At 42.7% G+C, this 18,134-nt stretch overlaps 3 protein-coding genes and 1 long non-coding RNA gene across 4 annotated transcripts in view; 1 reads left to right on the forward strand and 3 right to left on the reverse strand.

The window, feature by feature from the left end:
- The window catches only part of fbxo10 (F-box protein 10), a 38,703-nt gene that overhangs the window by 10,643 nt on the left and 9,926 nt on the right, over positions 1-18,134 (forward strand). The gene's annotated exons all lie outside the window — the stretch shown is intronic.
- Positions 3,675-9,105, reverse strand: polr1e (RNA polymerase I subunit E). Its single transcript, XM_012865521.3, has 12 exons — positions 8,987-9,105; positions 8,641-8,744; positions 8,460-8,536; positions 7,891-7,976; positions 7,732-7,787; positions 7,036-7,180; positions 6,782-6,892; positions 6,575-6,671; positions 6,358-6,488; positions 5,651-5,732; positions 5,398-5,529; positions 3,675-3,940 (listed from the first exon to the last, which is right to left on the reverse strand). Exons 1-12 carry the CDS (start codon positions 9,048-9,050, stop codon positions 3,775-3,777), a joined length of 1,251 nt encoding a protein of 416 aa, XP_012720975.2. The 5' UTR covers positions 9,051-9,105; the 3' UTR covers positions 3,675-3,774.
- Positions 12,353-18,134, reverse strand: part of LOC110368712 (SUN domain-containing protein 2-like) — a 28,276-nt gene continuing 22,494 nt past the window's right edge. Inside the window, exons 6-7 of the mRNA XM_021318050.2 lie at positions 13,306-13,395; positions 12,353-12,564 (exon numbers count right to left, since the gene is read on the reverse strand). Coding sequence (XP_021173725.2) covers positions 12,451-12,564; positions 13,306-13,395 — 204 coding nt within the window. The 3' untranslated portion in view covers positions 12,353-12,450. The remainder of the gene's footprint in view (positions 12,565-13,305; positions 13,396-18,134) is intronic.
- LOC118563122 lies at positions 15,019-15,391 on the reverse strand. Its single transcript, XR_004931032.1, has 3 exons — positions 15,309-15,391; positions 15,128-15,192; positions 15,019-15,044 (listed from the first exon to the last, which is right to left on the reverse strand). It is a non-coding gene; the product is annotated as an uncharacterized LOC118563122 (long non-coding RNA).

An 18,134-nucleotide genomic window follows, 5' to 3' on the forward strand; every position in this document is an offset into this window, starting at 1 on the left:
GGTATCAGAGCAAATGTATAATGCTGCTTCGTCTTCACCGCGACGCCCAACCCTGTGTTGGTCGATCACATACAATCTTAAGAAAATCCAATGAACTTTGCGGTTGTAATGTTAAGAAATGTGGAAAAGAAAGAAACTTGTGAATACGTTCTCTAAAGCCCCATGGTGTCAGCCTGGATAACTCTCGCCGTTTTTTTTTTTTTTGTTTTTTTGTTTGTTTCTTCTGCCTTTCTGCAGCGGTCGGCCTGTTTGTGAAGAGCAGCGAGGCCCTGAACGTTTTTGCCAACCTCGTGAACAGGAACTGCGGCCCGGGCATTGCTGTGCTGCAGAGCTCTCAGCTGACGCGGCTCGTCACCAACTGCGTGGTGGAGAACGGCCGGGGGGGCGTCACGGTGGAGAAGGACTGCAGAGTGGAGCTCCGCGGTAACGGCATCTATGAAAACCGGGGCCACGGCGTGCGCTTCAGCGGCAGCGGGCAGATCGCGGAGAACGACGTGCTCGGCAACTGTGGATACGGCATCCAGGTGTCCGCGAGCGCCGACATCAAGGTGAGACGGCGTCGGCCTCGTTTTCAGAAAACGACTGTTTTACGTGAAAGGCTTTACCTTCGCACGCAGGAAGTCAAGTTCTATGGTTTTGGTTTTCAGGTAGTTCGCAACCGTGTCCAACCGGCGCAGGGCTTCGGTATCGCTCTGCTGGGCCCAGTGAAAGGCGTCGTCCACGACAATCTCCTGTTCCAGGGTCACCCAGAAAACAAGAAACCCCTCCTACACACGGATGCTGGAAATGAAAGCTGTGTGTTGCGTAACAACAGTATTCTAAGGCCTAATAACAGGTAACCAAGCAACCGAGTGAAAAATAGCTGGGTTTTTTTTTTCCTGTTCCTCGCATATCAAAATAAGCAGCTCCTGCTGGTCTTTTCATAGCAGAGTGGATTCAGTTATATCGGTTTATAGAAACTGAACACTGGGTCAGCGTCAGTGCAACTGTTCTTGTAGTTTGTACCCGTCTGTCCTTTAGCTGCCAGCTTTCTCTTTGTTCCTGAGAGATGGTGTAAGGTAACTGGCTCAAAGTGTCAGGATGTTGCTGTAAAGTTGTACAAAGAAAATTCCCTTTTCTGGTGAAAATGAGTCGGTCAGTGTGAGAATGCCCCACCTCCAACCCAAGACTCAAGGAGTTCTTCTTTTAAATGTAACTGTGCTGAATTTGGGAACGAGACCCAAAGACGTTCATAGGATTACCTGCAAAAAAACAAAACTCTGTCCTATAGTTAAATTGTTTCTGCTTCAATAGAAAATATTCCAAATTTTCAGGACAGGAAAAACCTGTAAAACCCTAAAATATAAAGCCTTTGCTCCACACCTTTTTGTACTCATAAGCAGTAAACTATTTGTACCTCTCAAAGGTTTTCACATTTTACTTCACTGTGATTTCATGCGCTAGACCTGTGCCTGTCAGTGAGTCGGGCTAAAAGCCATTTGTATTAATATTAAATGGTTAAAGTGTGGCAATGTTGAAACGGTCTAGCTGTTAGAAACCATTGGTATAAATGAACCCATACATATGTTATACATTTTAGGTGAGATTCTGGGTAATCTTCAGAACGACTGCTTTAATGCTGTCATTAAAGTTACATTTTTGACACATTTTTGTTTGGGGGGAGGGGGCAGGAAAAAGTCACACTGCAGCTCTTGATGCTCAGATCCGATTTTTTGCTGAAAATCAGATTTTTTTTTTTTGAGGTGGCTGTCATCATACTGCTGTCTGAACGGTTCAAGACCCGCAAAGCGACACACATGCGCAGATAACAGAAAGAGACGTCACACAGCAGCGCGCTGTTGGCAAAAGTATTGGTGAATGTAATTGTTTGTAGAAGTTTCAATAAATTACCCTCAAAGAAAGAAAAAAAACACGCATATTGGCCAGAATATCTCATTATTAGAAAGCTGTTGAGCAATGGGAGCCGACAATATTAAAACCACATCATAGCAAGACTAAGTAAGAAGGAAGCAGCACAGTCTTCTATGGAGCGCCAACTGCTGCTGCTGTGTGGTGACGCCGTTCACACTGTCGTGATAAAGACAGATATGGGTTGGATAGGGGCAAAAAGATCGGATCTGGGTCGCATGAACGGCATCCTGCTGTGGGGATTCTCCTCTTCAGCAGGAAAAGCAAAGCTGCTCAGAGTTCATGGTAAGACGGATGGAGCCAACTTCAGGGCAATCCAGGCAGAACATTTATTAGACGACGCAAAAGCCCTGAGATTGGGCCAGAACTTCGCCACCCTGCAAGACGACCCAAAACAGAAAGCCAGAGCTGCAACGGAACGGTCCGGATAAAAGCTAAAAGAAGGGACCAGTCAAAGCCCGGACCTAAATTAAAATGTGAATCTGTGGCTGTCCTTTCAGTCTGAGCTTGGGGTGTTTTACAACAAAGCATGGGCAGAAACACCCGTCTATAGTAGCAACAGAGACTTCCTGGACTGGGGGGGTATGAATAAAAATGCATGTTTCTGAAAACTAATTAAAAGCTATGTATCATTTCTCCTCCACTGCACTGATTTGTCGCTTTATCCCATAAATAAATAAAAATACTAATGAAATCGTTTTTGACTGTACTGTAGCATAATGTGTTGAGCTATGATTCATTTGCTGATCAAAGACGTTTCCCTAAAGAGCAAAGGTCCGAATCACAAAAATTAATTGGTGGCGAGATAAAACGGGCATTAGAATCAGCGTAGCTTAATTATGCTTTTCGTTTCTGTGTTCACATCATTAGTGGTGCATCTTCCTCGCCCTGGGTGCTGGAAAACCCCCCTCCTCGCCCTCTGGCCAACTCCCCCGCAGGCCTCTCGTCCTCCCAGTACCCTTCCCGGCTGGGAATCTCCATGACCACCAGAGTGGGCGCCGCCGTGGAGAGCGGCTGCCACAGCGGCAGCATGTTCTGCTCCATCCTGTGATTCGCTGGCCGAGCGGCTCCAGCTCATCCCGAACTCGTCGCTTTTTAAACTACTGACGGTCCAAATGAAGCACCGGGCCTTTTCATTCAGGCGAAGCTCGTGATTTTAAGAACACTGTCGGAGGATTCATCAGATCACCTTTGCTTCAGTAAGTAGAGGTGATGTTTTGGACATTGAGGGGGGGGATTTTTATAAGAAAATGCCTGTGCACTACATTTTGACCAAGACATGTTCCACTGAAGCTTTATCTTGATGGCGTTTTATTTCCACTGCACACTTGTCTTTCCGCTTCCGATAGTTTCTGTGTAGGATGTGCACTTTAAGAAATCCCAGCAGCATGAGGAGGCTTCAGAGATTATCTCGTTTGCCTCTTGACTTTTTTTTTTTGTTTGTTTTAAATCAAAAATATTGTAGCAAGGGGTTAGGAGAGACGATCGTATGAAGTGAATATGCAACAAAAAGCCAATATTAAGCTTTTACCTCTTGCACAGTGTGTTGTTTTAAGGTGGGTTTCTGGTTTCAGGGACTCACTTTGTTGCAACCGGACCGAAGGAAGATGATGTTCAGTGTGCAATATGTGAAGTCTACAGATGTGCCTATCCGTTAAAGCTGGATGTTGGGTCAGCTAGAGGTCGTTTACAGCTTGTTAGTCTGCTTGTTTTTTTTTTTTTTTTACATCCTCAGCAGGTAACCAGAAAAAAATAAGATCTGCAACTTCAAAAGCTACCCACTTTTATTTGTCTACAGAACACAATAAACAGCTCTTTGTGATGATTCCATTTCCTGCAGCGTCTCTAAGTTTTTTTCCACAGTCCTCAATGCATTTTCCTGCGTTTCCGCCGCTCGACGAACTGATCGTACTTGACCAGGGGCAGGACGACGGTGGCCTGTCTGTGGTCGTCGCTCAGCACTGCATCGCTCCCTTTGGTCCTCGCCGGCTTAATCATAGACAGCCCCATTGACTTTGCAACCTCGATCATCCTGTATAGAAGTGGGTCAGAGGTTTTGTTTAGGAAAGAGAACCATCTTATACTGATAGTGCTGAAGTTTAGATAACATTCTTAGAAATCTGATGTCGACCCAGCCAGAAAACCATTGGCATGGCACACATACACACGATGCTATTAAAGGTATTGCTCCTTTACTGGTTTCCTTCAAGTTAAACGATTCAGATCATCAGACAAAGCTGAACTTGAGTGATTGCAAATTGCAGTTTAAGTTTATCGATTAAGAGAAAAGCTATCAGAATCAACCTTGCCCCGTGTGAAAGGATAATTTCCAGTTCCTGAGGCAGCAAACAAACCCCAGACTGTGACACTGCCTACCCTTTTATTGCCAGTATGACTTTAGCATTTGATATGCTGTTATTTCTGCTCCAGGTGTAACGGACGTGCTTTTGAAAAAGTTCCACTGTTGTCTCACCCATTGGGGATTGGGTGTTTTATCCAAATGTGGGAGGAGATATTGCTTTCCTCTTTGTCATCTGTATTTCTGGAGATGGAGCTCTCCGAAGGATCAAACCTTTGCCTGCTTTTTTTGTATTTATTCATTATTGTTCAATCATGACTAGGGCTGGACGATATAGAAAAAAAAGCATATCGAAAAAATAGAAATCATATTGGTCGATATCGATATCTAAAAAATTAAAAATATACATTTTAAATGAAGCCCTGGCCATTTATGCTGTTGAATCCATTTATTTTTAAATAAATGGATTCAAACAACCCTTTATTCAACCAACTTTTTACGAAAACTGTAAGTGGTAAAAAAGAAAAAAGAACACGTGCTCTCTGAACTCTCTGAAGGCTGATGGCGCTTTCCTGGGTTTGTCATTGGTTGGGAGGATACAATGACTGTAGTATTAACCTACACGATAGGCTAAAATGCACTGTTCTTTTATTGAACTTTTTATTGACCCCCGTTTTTTATATTGAACAATACGTCTATCGATCGATATATATCGTTATTGAATTATCGTCCAGCCCTAATCATGACCCCTGACCTTAACTAGAGGCAACTGAGGTCTGCAGGACTTTAGATGTCGCTCTGGGTCCGTCTGTGACATCCTGGGTGGGTGATCAGTAACAGGCTCTCAGAATAACTTGTTTAGATCCCACGTTCCACCCCTTATCAGACTTTAATTTGGGGACTAAGTTTCTTTGTCTTCTGTCTTCATAATGTGGTTAACCATGGTGAATTTACAATTTACCTGTGTGGGGCGGGTGGGGGTGTAACTTTTTCCACATGTGGTAGCTTTTTTTTCCCATATTAGCAAAGGGAACCATTTTAAAACTGCTTTTTCTATGTACTCTGGTTATCAGTGCTTGAATATTAAAGTCTGAACGAGACAAAAAAAAATAAAGCAAAAAAATTTAAATAAAATAAACCTGAAAGGGTGCAAATACTTTGTTCTATCACAGAGAAAGAGATCAACTCACTTGGCTTCAGTGATTCTAAGATCACGATGCAGTAAGGAGAGGTCCGCCGTCATGTGACCCATGTGCAGCACCAGAGCCAGGCTGTACGCTGCTAGTTTGACCCGCATCGATGTTGACACGATGTTCTGCACTCTAAACATAAGAGAAAAAAAAGGTTAAAAAGATTTACATTTATATTTAAAACAAGTTTGGTTTTCAGAATGAAAACTCTGGTTTTTATAAAGTGGTGCAAATGAATAAATCATCCTCATACCTCCCGTTGTTGAAAGTCTCCACGGTGAAAGTTTTAAACAGCTTGTTCTTAATGATGCGAGGGCAGCCTTCATCTTGTCCAACTGCACACAAACACCGTCATGAATGGAAAGCAAAGCAAAACAAAGAGCTCAATGTTACGGCAGAAAAGGCTTTCATTCTGTTGTTCTGCTCCGATGACTGTAGTTTTTGGGATCTATCTGGGGAAAAACGTGTTTAACTTTTTTTTTTGAGTGACGATCAGGCAGCCGGATTAGACAAAACCTCCGGCTGACTCATGGCTCTCCTGGGTTTCTGTGCTAAATCGCTGAAACCAATACCTTCACACCATCTTAAGTTACTGAGTACTTTGCTAATGTTTACTACGGCAACTTTCTATTTTTATGTCCCCCTCTAACTCCGCTGAAAGTCACAGAAAAACGACCATCATCATCATAATGATTTATATTTGGATAGTACACTTCAAAATCTTGAATCTTCTCAAGGTAGAATAAATAGGGTTTAAAACAATCTACAATAACACATCCTAAAATAATGAAGATTAAAAACGTGACAAATCTGAAATAATAGTATTAAAAATATGGCCAATAATTGCAGTTAAGAACAAGGAAATCATATCATAGGCTGTCTGCTGACACAACCACTCGCTAGGGCTGGACGATTAAACCTTCCAGTGTGGATAAGCAGAGGCAAAGCCGATTTACTCACACTTGTGTGGGACGTTCTTCTGCCTCGCCATCTTGAGGAGCATGGAGAGGTAAAAGGCGCAGCGCGATGTTCTCTCTCTGGCTTCGCCCACAGTTGGCATGGTCTCTAAATGCCTCACAACGCTCAGGGACCTTCAAGCAACAAATAAATCTCATCATGCAGGAAAACATTAACGCCCTAGACGTTTCAGGAAGCGTGAGCACTTTGTTTGCCCTACCCTCCTTCGTCTTTCATCTTCTGCAGCTCCTCTGGGGTGAGTGCCGCCATCTTGGATCCGGGCACCTCCAAGGCAGCAAGCTCCATGGGACTCAGGACTGAGGAGGTCAGAGTTAAGGGGCGAAACAACCTCGCTGACTCTGGACATAAAACTACGGTCACATAACCCCAGTTCCGCGCACACCGACAGGAAGCAATCAAAAGATACGCTCATCAAATGGGTAAACATCCTCTCGCTTGTCTGCGTTTGGGTTGCAGGGAGGCAGGTGGGACGCCACGGTCCCCTGGGACTCTGTCTCGGCCACTTCCTGTTGGAGAGCTGAGGAGAGAAATTAACCCCAAAAACTGGTAAAGTGACCACAGAGCGTGGGAAGAAAGGAGAACCTAAGCTGCTAAGATGTTATTGTGTTAACTTGTGATCTTTTCTTCCTTTTTTTTTGACAGAGCAGGAGATAACCTCACCTTCCAGACCCTTCTTGTCGATCACTGAGGTGGCAGCCTTAGCCACTGCGTTGTGCAGGGCGTTGCTGCCGACCTGGTTCAGCCTGCGGGAGACCAGGGCTCGTTTCTGTTTGTTGGTGCCAAACGCCTCAATCAACATGTCAACCTGAAGAGGAAAACGAAATGTTTAAACATGACTTCCAGGGCTGGGCGATATGGCTTAAAAATAAAACCTATTTTATTCAACCAAATCTGATTAATAAAAAAAATTTTGTTTCACAAAAAGAAATTATTTTAAAAACTTGCTTTTATGTCGAGCATTATGTCTGGGAGTTCACCTGAATTCAAAGTGCAACTGAATGCAAGCTGTGAAACCTACTTGTAAAACAAGATGGCGGCTCTGCCATTGTAAACAATGATAATATAACTAAATGTTTGCTGCTGCTGGTATTATACAATGAGCTAAAAACAGGCTTCACTTGTGTAACTAAAAACTAACTTAAAAAAAATAAGTAAATTAAAGTGCTTTGTAGTATGGTGAAGAAATAAAAGTTTCCTCTTTACAATATTTTGACAATGTTCCTAAACATATACTAAGCATTTTCTTCATAGAAGCCCAATGAGTGCGTTGGTAAAATAAAACCCCATTTCCAAAGCATTAAATCTTGGAAAAAAATGTGTTAATTCGAATTACTCGATAAATCGGCAGCAGCATACCTTGTCTCTGTAGGTAGTAGTGGACGTATCCTGAGCTTTGGCAGCTGCTGTCTCCCCTGGTGTTGAAGTCACAACAATTGATCACTTTTACAGGTTTTTTTTTTTTTTGGCCGGTTTTCAGGGATGCTGAATCGATACCGGTGTGTGTGTGGTCTTTACCTGGGATGACGGGCTGCAGGTTGAACAGCACGGCGTTGTGCACCTCCATTTGCATGGTCTGCTTGTTCAGCACGCCAACGTAATATCTGAGGAGACGGCCAACGTTACGTTTAAAGCCTCTGAACTGTCTACGGGGACAACGCGTCTTGGTCCGTTTTTGTGTTCGTTTTGCTAAGTCGTTCACGTTACAACCACAGTTTATTTTATGGTGTGGACCAACATACAGTAGCTCATAAAGAAAGTGGAAGGAAAAGGATGGAGGCCTTTCAGAATTTCTTAGCAATTTAAAAAATCTGAAAAATGTGAACCGATTTTATATCCGGCACCTATAAGCCAATACTTTGTAGCCCCCTATACTCTGACACCCATAAATAAAATCCAGAGCGACGGATACCTTTAGAAGTTTACGGATTAGTAAATATTGCATTATATTTTGCAGCATAAACCCAGCAGTTAGATTATTACAGGACAAATGGACTCAGGAAGACCATGGAGCACAGCAGACAGATCGTTTAAAACAGGCACTCCAAAATCATTTGTTTCAGACCAAACATGATCATTTTACTCACTTGCAGAGAGTGTTGCATTTCATTGACTCCGCTCCAAAGTTCTGGCCAACATAACTCAGCCGGTCTGATTCGGCCACCTCGGCAGAGGAAAACAGAACAGGACAGACGCATGATGAGCAGCCCGGAAACACAACCCGGAAGCGGCAGAAATCAGCTGGCCGCCGGCGGCTTCCACCCTCACCAGGATGCGCCTGCTCTTCTTCCTCGGGTTCTTCTCGTCTGTGTGCTTGTACGTGCTGAACTCCAGGGGGTCCGCGTTGCTGACGCAGCCATTGGAAAAGCGGACTGTGCGACAGAAACATACAGAGAGCAGCTGTTAGCTTCTGGTGCGACAAAGGAGAGGGGGGAAAAACTGCCAGCACAGAGTCTTTGAAGGCAAGCTGGCGCGAGCGAGCGCCCACGTGTGCGCGCACGAGTCTCTGTAACATGCTAGCATGGCTGCTAAGCCTCGGATAAACTGAAATGGTACAATTGTAGTCAAAACGCAGAGCCTATGGCCTAACGCGGAATGATTAAAGTATATTCACCAATAGCTGCTTTATCGGATTCATTCTCCTCTCCGCAGCACACGAACGAGCAGGAGGCGGCCATGACAGTTGTTGTGGGGTTTTCTTCTGTGTTTTTTTTTTTTTGCTGATAAACTACTTTCAGGCGTGTTGCTGCCATCTGGAGGCGAAGAAAGAAACTACGCGCTTCTCAACCTCTCCATACTCTGTTTATTCCTTTGCTTATGGTCACCACAGCAGGGTTAAGGCTGGTAATACCGAATAACTGTCAAAACTGAAAATGAGAGATATTAATGAATATCATACGCTACTGCTGGCTAAAATATAATATGACGCTGTCATTTATTTTTGACTACTGTTTTAATCTCTGTTAACAATTGTCTGCATTATTATGTTATGATTTTAGTTTTATAAACATTCTTGAGATTGTCAGCGAAATCGATAACCCTCGTTTGGAGCATTAGGACCTATGGCGTTCCTGCCTTTAATAATAATAATAATAATAATAATAAAACAGCTTGGCAAAACACAATTTTCTGGGGTTTGGCATACATACAGTTTTGATCAGGATTCTATGCAATGTTTTATAAAAGAAGCCCCCGGTCATTTCTTTCTTTGGCATAGTCAGTCATAAAAAAATCAAATCCACTGTCCTGCACAATATCGTGCAGAACTCCACAGGCTAAAATTATGTCACATAACTTCTTTGGCTTTAAACAGCAAAGTTCATCCTGCAGATACTAAACAGACCCACCTTTCATTTAGCATCCCTGCAGCAGCGCTGCACCAGTGGCCTGTGTTGAAAACCCGCGCTTACCTGATCGCCAGCCGAAATCTCCCAGCGTGTCCAAAACCCACTGGCTAGATAGCACCTGCTCTGTTTCAGCTGTGGACCATGCACCCGCTTTTCCTCCTTTAAATGCAGCTCTAGATTTTGGCCGAGTCAGATACCCTTTAAAGACAAAATCCACTGAACTGCCAATGATTATTCTGTTATTTCGAATGCAACAGTGAAATCCCAGAAACCCTCCTCTTCCTGCGCACAATTGTGCATGAGAGGTTCCCTGCCCACAGGCAGATTAATCTTTTACACAGTCATGATCTTGTGGTGTTGACACACACACACAGACAGAGTCCAGATTCAGGCTCTGCTTAACATAATTCTTGCACTCTTTTGAACTATTATTTCCCTGATTCTCTCTGTTTACTCCACTAATCCACACTGACATAAACTGGCATGCAAACATGGGGACCTGGCTTGGGGATCTGAGTGGCTTCTCTCACGCTCAGGTCCAAAATGACACATCCTGCAATTTGCATCAATAAATGACCATACAGCAATCTGTCTTTAGCTCCTCAGGGCTATTCTCTTGGTGGTTGTTAATACAGTAATTTAAAATGAAAGAAAGTGAGTATGGTCCCCTTTTTCAGAGATTCCCTCAAACCTTTAAAAAGCTAAAAGGATAAATAATAAATGATCACAAACACGTGCACGCATAAAGAAAAATCGACCCAAGTCAAAATTAAAGAAAGTAAGCAAGAGAGTGAACAGCCATCCCTGAGAAAGTACCAGATCCCTTTGGGGGTCCTTCAGGATGTCTTTGAATCGCGCTTAGTGTGACCCCTCCCCTGAGGCCGTCTTCTCATTGGAGACCCAACTAGGAGTGGAATCCCAAGACAGGCCAGCCATTAGGATCATCAGGGTACTCAAACCCCTCCACCACGTTAAGGTGGCGATTCTCCAGAGGGGGCTCCAGCAGATCTCCTCAAACGTGGTCATCGGATTTGATCTCCCCTCCTGAGCAAGCACAGGGCGACAGCGGGGAGGAAAACTTCCTCTAAACAGGAAGAAAACTCCAGCAGAACCAGGCTCAGGAGGGGCGGCCGTCTGCCTCGGCTGGCTGGAGAGAAAAAAAGAGGACAGGAAAGAGACGCAGGCAAACCGGCAGCTGGCTACAAATAGGCTGGAGAAAAAGAGACCGCAAAGTTAGCAACAACATGGGTACCCATTTACGTCACGACACAAGGGGAAAAACATTAGCAGTTGACGTGAAGAGTGCGATAGGATACCTGAAAATAATTTTTATTTAATCGCTGGGATTTTGTTTTTAGCAAAAAAACGAAAATGTCAAGGCCTGTGTGAGAACTTCCCAGTTCAGAAAGAAATGCAATTGAAGTGGGACTTAAGGTTGTTATTTTCTGACAATATAAGTATAAAACAAAATGTAAATATTGTGATTGCTTGAATTCAGATGGGTTATTCGCTTTGCAATGCAGCTAGGAATCAAAATCCTTTATATGTACTGCAGTTGAATCCTAGTTGTAGAAAAATGCAGTTAAATTCACCAACTAAACACCTCCTCGCATCAAAAGTGAAAGTGAATGAGACTGAAAAGGTGTTAAAACTTTCATTATGATGTTTTTCTAAGATCTGAAAATAACTAATAAACAGAGGCCAGTGAAGAATATCAAGGTAAACCAAGTGTTTAAAAGAAATGCATTTTTTTAAAAATCCTGAGAGGTTGTCTTCATGTTGTTCTTGTAAAACCTTATGGTGGAAACCAGAGTTACGAATGTTTTCATCATAAAGTCACTCCTGCTGCCGTTTCCCCATCCGTCACTGCCAGTCAGCTGACTGAGAGAAGGCTATTTGGCCTTTCCCTGACTTACAAAAAAAAGTATAATTGGGCTTTTTTTTAGATATTTTAACTTTAGAAAAATCCATGTAGTTATGACATAAAAACCGAAGGAGCACCACCTGCTATTATTCTTAAGCTAATGCTGCTGAAAACCCCAGTTGATAAGTCACAAGCAGCATGTCTGTTCAGCAGCAGCCAGAATATGACTTAATGAGATGGATGTGTACAGGTTAGTTCACCCTTTCACTAATTTGTATTCTCGTACCATACTAAAGCATCTCTTTGTTTTTCTTTGTTTTTTTTGCCCCCTTTTTACTCAAATTATTCCCTACACATGTACTTTGTGTGTGTGTTTGTTCTGAATTTTCTTCTTATTTTTTATGGAAAACCAGAGTACCTGGAGAAAACCATGAGCATAAACCAACCGATGATACAGAGGGTTTAGGACTCAGTTACATATATTCAGTTCAATTTAAAACACAGTGCAGCTAAATTCAGAATTACAAAATAGATATATTTATAAAATGGTAGTGTGCCCTTTCGGTAATTAAAACCACATTTTGTACCTAAACGTTGTCATTTTTAGACAACAACTCTGGAAATTCCAAATGATTCATTTCAATTTACTTATATTGTTCCAACTGGTCCATTCAATTTCAAGAGTCTCAACCGTTGTTATTTCTTTTTCTTATTAATATAAAATTAAAACTTAGCAAATATTTTTGCAAATATTTTCCAAACAACAAATTTCACAAAAGGTTTGACATTTTCCGTCCAATTCTCCTCCACATATACCTGCCTGCACCTATACTCACTAGCCTCTATCCACCCTCTTTGTCCTCCTGCTCATTGTTCCACCTCTCCGTGAACTCTAAAGCTGTAAATGCACGTATACTCAGGGTGGCCCCAGTTGCTGTTGACCTGAAGTTTTACGAAGCTGAAGGCCCCTTTTCGGTTGCCCTGCAATGATAACATGATGATAGTTGAATAACTGATCAGTGGAGCTAGGAAAAAGTTTAATCAAAAGCACGTCTGTTTTAAGATTGCACTGTCTTGTAAAAAGTGTACAACCACACTTCAGTGTGTTTGACTGGGATTTAATGTGACAGAGCAACAGAAAGTAGCACATAAATATGAAGTGGAAGGTGATAAATAGGGGAGGCTTAAGAAAGCCAGGCTTTCTTAAGCCTGGCCTTCTTAAGCATGGACAGGGAAGCTGCTCAGAAGTGAAGATGGACGGAGCTAATTACAGGCCAGTCCTGGAAGGAAAGACTTAAAAGTGGGTGAGAGGTTCGCCTTCCAGCAGGACAACAACCCTAAACATACAACCAGCGCTACAAGGGAGAGGTTTAGGACACAGCATTTAATATGCTCGGTCTAGTCAAAGTCCAGACCTAAATCCAAATCAGCCTGTGGCAAATCCAGAATATGGCATTTTCAGATGCTTAGTATTCAATCTGACTGAGCTAGAGCTTTTTTCATGCCACACTAAAAAAGGATGTTGAAATCCAAGCAGTATTTTCTTTCTTGTTGACAACTTTGTGCTACTTTGTGCTGGTATGTTTCAAAAACTCCAATCCAATACAACAATGTTTGCTATTTTAACATTAAAACACTGAAAAATGGTCAAGGTCTATGAACACTTCTGCAAAGCCCTGCAGCTTGGTAGAAAATAAACAAATCATTTGGGTTCATATTTACCGGTAGCTTAAAGGTCTGAAGCTGGTTTCCATCTTCATCATAGAGAAAAGTTCCCAGAAGAGTCCCTTCATCTTCTAAGTCCCTCTTTCCCTGCAAGACAAAACCAGACAAATCCTTAAATAAATTATCGTGAAAGTGAGATTGTTGCTGTTTATTAATCAGATTTTTTTAGCCTGACATAGACAGAAGAACTCCCTGGGAGAGACTACCTACCAATGTCCCCGGTCGTGGGGACAAGAACTTGGGCCAGGTGACCCAGGGTTGACGTGACTGAATGGGTGACTCTGTGGGACAAGGGGCGATGGTCCAGATGTCCCCGGGAACCTGAGAAGGGCCCAGCATCGGCCTGGAGATCATGCGGGGATCTTTTCCCTGAAGAGAAAAACAGTTTAAAGCAAAGTTCAGGTGTGGTGTTCGGAGATTTACTCATAATGGGCGTGCTCGTGGACGCAGCGGGTAGAGAATACCATCATACGGATGCTTAGGCACGACCAGGCGACCCGAGTTCAATAAGACCAGCGGTCCTTTGCCGATGTCTACAACCATTCACCCCATTCCGTCAGCATACTTCATAAAAAAAGAAAAACAAACAATAAGGCGAGCCCTAGAGCCGCAAAAAATCCCCTCCCTGCCCCCCCAAAAAAGCCTCCCAACTATTGTCCAATATAGAAACACCTTACAGCCTGATGTTCATGTTACTTGTGGTCTGTGGCATCTCTGCATTGTGGAGCTCTATGTTCACAATAATCTGTGGGGCAGGGATCGTTCTTTAATAGACTAATCTTGTAAAACAACCGATTTCCTCACCAAATAAAATTCTGTTATAAACATTTGTGTCTATATATCTAAGTCTGCCAGAATACAGACCAGCTCAGAAGGCTAAATCCTTTTGAGCCGTCTTGATATTGGGGCCAGCCCACCAACTTTTGTTTAAATAATGAACATCTGAAAATCGCAGTGCGCATGCCCAACACTCTCATTAGACAGCTGTGGGGCACAAATCCTTTGGCCCCAAGCTCGGATCGTCCAATCAAAATGCTGGAAACGCACGCGTGACATTTACGTTCTGCCGGAAACTGCGCAGCAATTTAGTGTTGCTTGGCCTTGCTGGCTTATTAAAGGATCGATGTGCATCTTTTCTGTTCAACTAATGAACAGCATTAGTGAGGCTTTATTTCTAATTTTATGTATATAAATAAAATTTCATTTAGCGTTTATAGAATGATATTTCTAGTGTTTTGGCGTCTGTTAATTAATCTATTTCAATTAAAATAGATCAAAGTCAGGTTGTAATAATGACAGAAAAATGAGTTTCTGCTAATAGGTGTTGAGTTTTTTGTGCCCCACGTAACTCATCGTGCCAGAAGACGCCCACTGCTTGTGATCGCCAGTTCAGTTCATACCTGAATAACTACGCCAGGGCCAACGCCTGGCCGTCGTAATGGAAAAATCCGAACCAGTTGTACACTACTTCTTGGCTCTTATACGTGTCAGAGGACTTCCAGCCAAAAACCTTTGCTCCTGTATTTAAAGACCACAAAGAGTAAGGGAGGTAATACGCTCGAAGCCAAACACATTCAGTCTGACTTAGAAACTAGTTGGCCTACCTTGCGATTCTAGGAGCAAAGTTAGGGCAACGAATCTGCTGTTGGAAGAAGGTAGTCAGCCATGTTCTTCAGCCTCAGCCAGCTCCTCTCCTCCAAGCTCCTTAACTTATCGGCCCATGCAGGGACTGAGACCTAACACAAAATAAAAGTTAGACGTTGTTCGTATCCCCGCACGGACGTTAATGTAGGGGGTTTTTGATCAGCAGAGAGCTTACCGTGTTTATGGTAGCTGGTGAAGAAACTGAAGGTCTAGGGTAATCAGGAATCAGGCAGGTAAATCCTGAGAGATGAGGAGAACTGAGCAGAAGGTGACAGGGTGAGTGGCACTGCTTCCACACAACATACCTTCTACAAAAACGTAGAAATGTTGGCTGCTTGTGAAGGGAGAGTATTTACCATAATACAAGGAGATGAAGATGACGCTTAAACAAAAATGCTTCAGCGTGTACTTCATAGGGTCCTCATTGCTGCTGCTGCTGTTTTCTAAAGGGACCTCTGTTTTTCTGTCTGATCAGGAAGACGTTTTCTACGCCTACTGCTCGGCCCGTGGTGGAACAAATGTAAAGATGTAATCAACATTTACAGTGCTTTGCTAACGTATTCCCTCCCCTTAACATTCCCCCGTGTCATCACATCATAACCACAAACGTTAAGGTGTCTTGATGGGACTTCCCATTGATGCGAACACAAAGTTTAGAGAATTCTACCGGGATTGTCTTTTATTAACCTTGTTCCTCTTTCCATCAGCTCTCACCAACATTCTCTGTCTCTGCTAAAGAAAACTATTTCCGCAGCCTGACGCCGCCACCACAATGACGGATGATCCATGAATTGTTCAGAGCTTTTAGAATATATTTCTCCACAACTTTATCTCTGTTTATTGTTCTTCGTCACGCTTTTTTTCCCACTAATGTTCTCTAACAAACCTCTGAGGCCTTCACAGAACAGCTGAATTAAAAATAAAATACTTAAACTGACTTCTGAAGGCAGTCGGTTACACTGGATTTAATGTAGGGGCGTCAGAGTGAAGGGAGTTGAACATAAATATAACAACACTTTTCTGATTTCCTCATATAGTATACAGAAGGTTGTGGTTTTTATGTAAAACAAAATATGAAAAGTTGACAAAGTTTGAATACTTTCACCATGTCCAGTATTTGCCACATTTGTTGATTCAGCTTACCTGACTCTGGTCTCTCGGTATGACACTGTGTGTACTCCATCAGAGTTGTGGTACCCTGTCAATCTCAGGCTTCTTCTCCACATTGCTGAGCCAGAACAGAGACACGGGAAGGTGGTCAGTGACATTTGACTCAACGTTTTTGGTCAGGCTCTGAAATAGCATTATCTCAGGCATTGCTCATAATCACAGATCTTTACATCTTAACATGAAATAAGTAAAACTAAACTTTTAAATTTACTGTCGGAGCTAATTTCTCAACATTTGGACCTTCTCACCATTTTGGTACAAGTTGTCAAACACACAAAAACACTAAAACACAACCGCTCTTAGACTTTCCATTTGTGCATTGAACAAAAAAAAGCAAAATCGCCTCATGTTAAACTGAAAATACTATTTCTGACGGCTATTTTCAACACAGCTCTAACATCTCTACACTGTGCCCTTTCATTTATCTTTACAAAAATGTGTTTTAGGTGTCCTTAACTTGATAGATATTCAAAGAAAGTACTTACTTTGACTGTATTTTGCTTGTAATCACTGTGTTTCAGCTGTTTATCACTTCAACTTCTCGGCTCTGTCGCTGTTTTGAGGTCCAGAGGCAGAAACAGGAGAATTATGACGATAATTCTTCCTTTGATGACAAAGTTCTGGAAGATTCTGATGTCACGTCCCATGGAGGTCACATGTTTGACAGCGGCAAACACACGTGAGAAAAACGTGGAACATATAGGTTTATTTAACACAGTTTTAATCACATGTATTGATTTAAATCCTTCCTAAGTTGGTAAATAATTGTATGTAACTACCCGTTTGTTTGCCACTGTCACACCCGGATTTCCCCATTATGGGACAATAAAGGAATTCTTATTCTTAAATATTTGAAGTTAAATGGGTGAAACCTCCTGGGAACCTGGCTGTCTGTGCGGGGGCCATGCATTCCACACCTGATTCATGCGGGGGGAACTGGGACCTGGCTGGGTTAAAGGGGAGGTTGCCCCTCATTCCTGGGTGGCCTCTGCTCCATGGCTGCAGGGAGGGGGGGTGCCGCCAGGAATTTTAGGCCATGACAAAAAAATCTAAATCATCCCTAAATCTCATCAATATATCAATAAATTTTCTTTTTGGAGCCCCTGTTAGTCAGAGGCCATTGGAAGTATCCTAACCTTACCCTCCCCCCTCCCCTATACAGGCCCCCTGGCTGCAGGGTGGTCATATAACATGTTTCTCAGTGTGTTATGAATTTACTACCAATCAGGGGTATTAAGTTATGCTAAGAATGATCTGATGATCACAAAAGCTTCAACTGGGATCACGGCCTTGATGTATGATTAATCAATGCTGACATACACTAAATTGCCAAAGTGTTGGGTCAGCCTCTAGGTCATTTAATCACTCCACAGTCACCGGTGTGGAACACCTAGCAACTAGGAGAGCAGCTGCTTCGGCATGGGTTGCTTTCAGGAGCTGGGGGTGAATTCCAGCATGGCTGTGCAACAAGATGCTACCTGTTTAATGAGCCCAGGTTCCTAAAATGCATTCGTTTGATATTCAGCGGTCATCTATTCTGTTAAGCAGTGTTACAACAAAGGGAAGGGATTGGAACGGCACCCGCCCACACTGCCAAAGTATAAAGTAGATTTGTGTCTTGATATTAATTTTTTTTAAGAACAGGCTCCAATAATAAAAAAATATTTCAAAAAAAAAAAACTTCATTCAATGAAGAAGAAAAAAAAATACATTTGAACACTGCTTGTCTTTGATTGAAGAAGAATGTTTTCTTTGATAGAAGTCAAGTTTTGTTTTGTTAAAGCACTTTGTAATTAAAGTAACATTGTTTTTTGATTGGGACCATATGAATGGGTAAGACATTGTATGAAGGTACCGAAAGTCGGTTCAATGACCGCGGGGTGTTTCTGCGCTTGACCCGAACCCCCTTTGGGGAATCCGTCTGTGGGGGTTCTGCGCTGTTTGCACTGTCGGCCACCGTAGGAACGCACCAGAGGAGAGGTCGTGGATCGGAAGTGAGCCGCAGCGCCCCC

The sequence above is a fragment of the Fundulus heteroclitus genome, chromosome 5 (genome assembly GCF_011125445.2).
Source record: "Fundulus heteroclitus isolate FHET01 chromosome 5, MU-UCD_Fhet_4.1, whole genome shotgun sequence".
NCBI lineage: Eukaryota > Metazoa > Chordata > Actinopteri > Cyprinodontiformes > Fundulidae > Fundulus > Fundulus heteroclitus.

Coding starts and splice junctions, on each gene's coding strand:
- polr1e (XM_012865521.3), bottom strand. CDS start 9,050: ATGGCCGCCTCCTGCTCGTTCGTGTGCTGCGGAGAGGAGAATGAATCC. Junction 7,788..7,890: donor CCTGCAGCCCGTCATCCCAG/GTAAAGACCACA, acceptor CTTCAACACCAG/GGGAGACAGCAGCTGCCAAA. Junction 3,941..5,397: donor CTTAGAATCACTGAAGCCAA/GTGAGTTGATCT, acceptor ACTTCTATACAG/GATGATCGAGGTTGCAAAGT.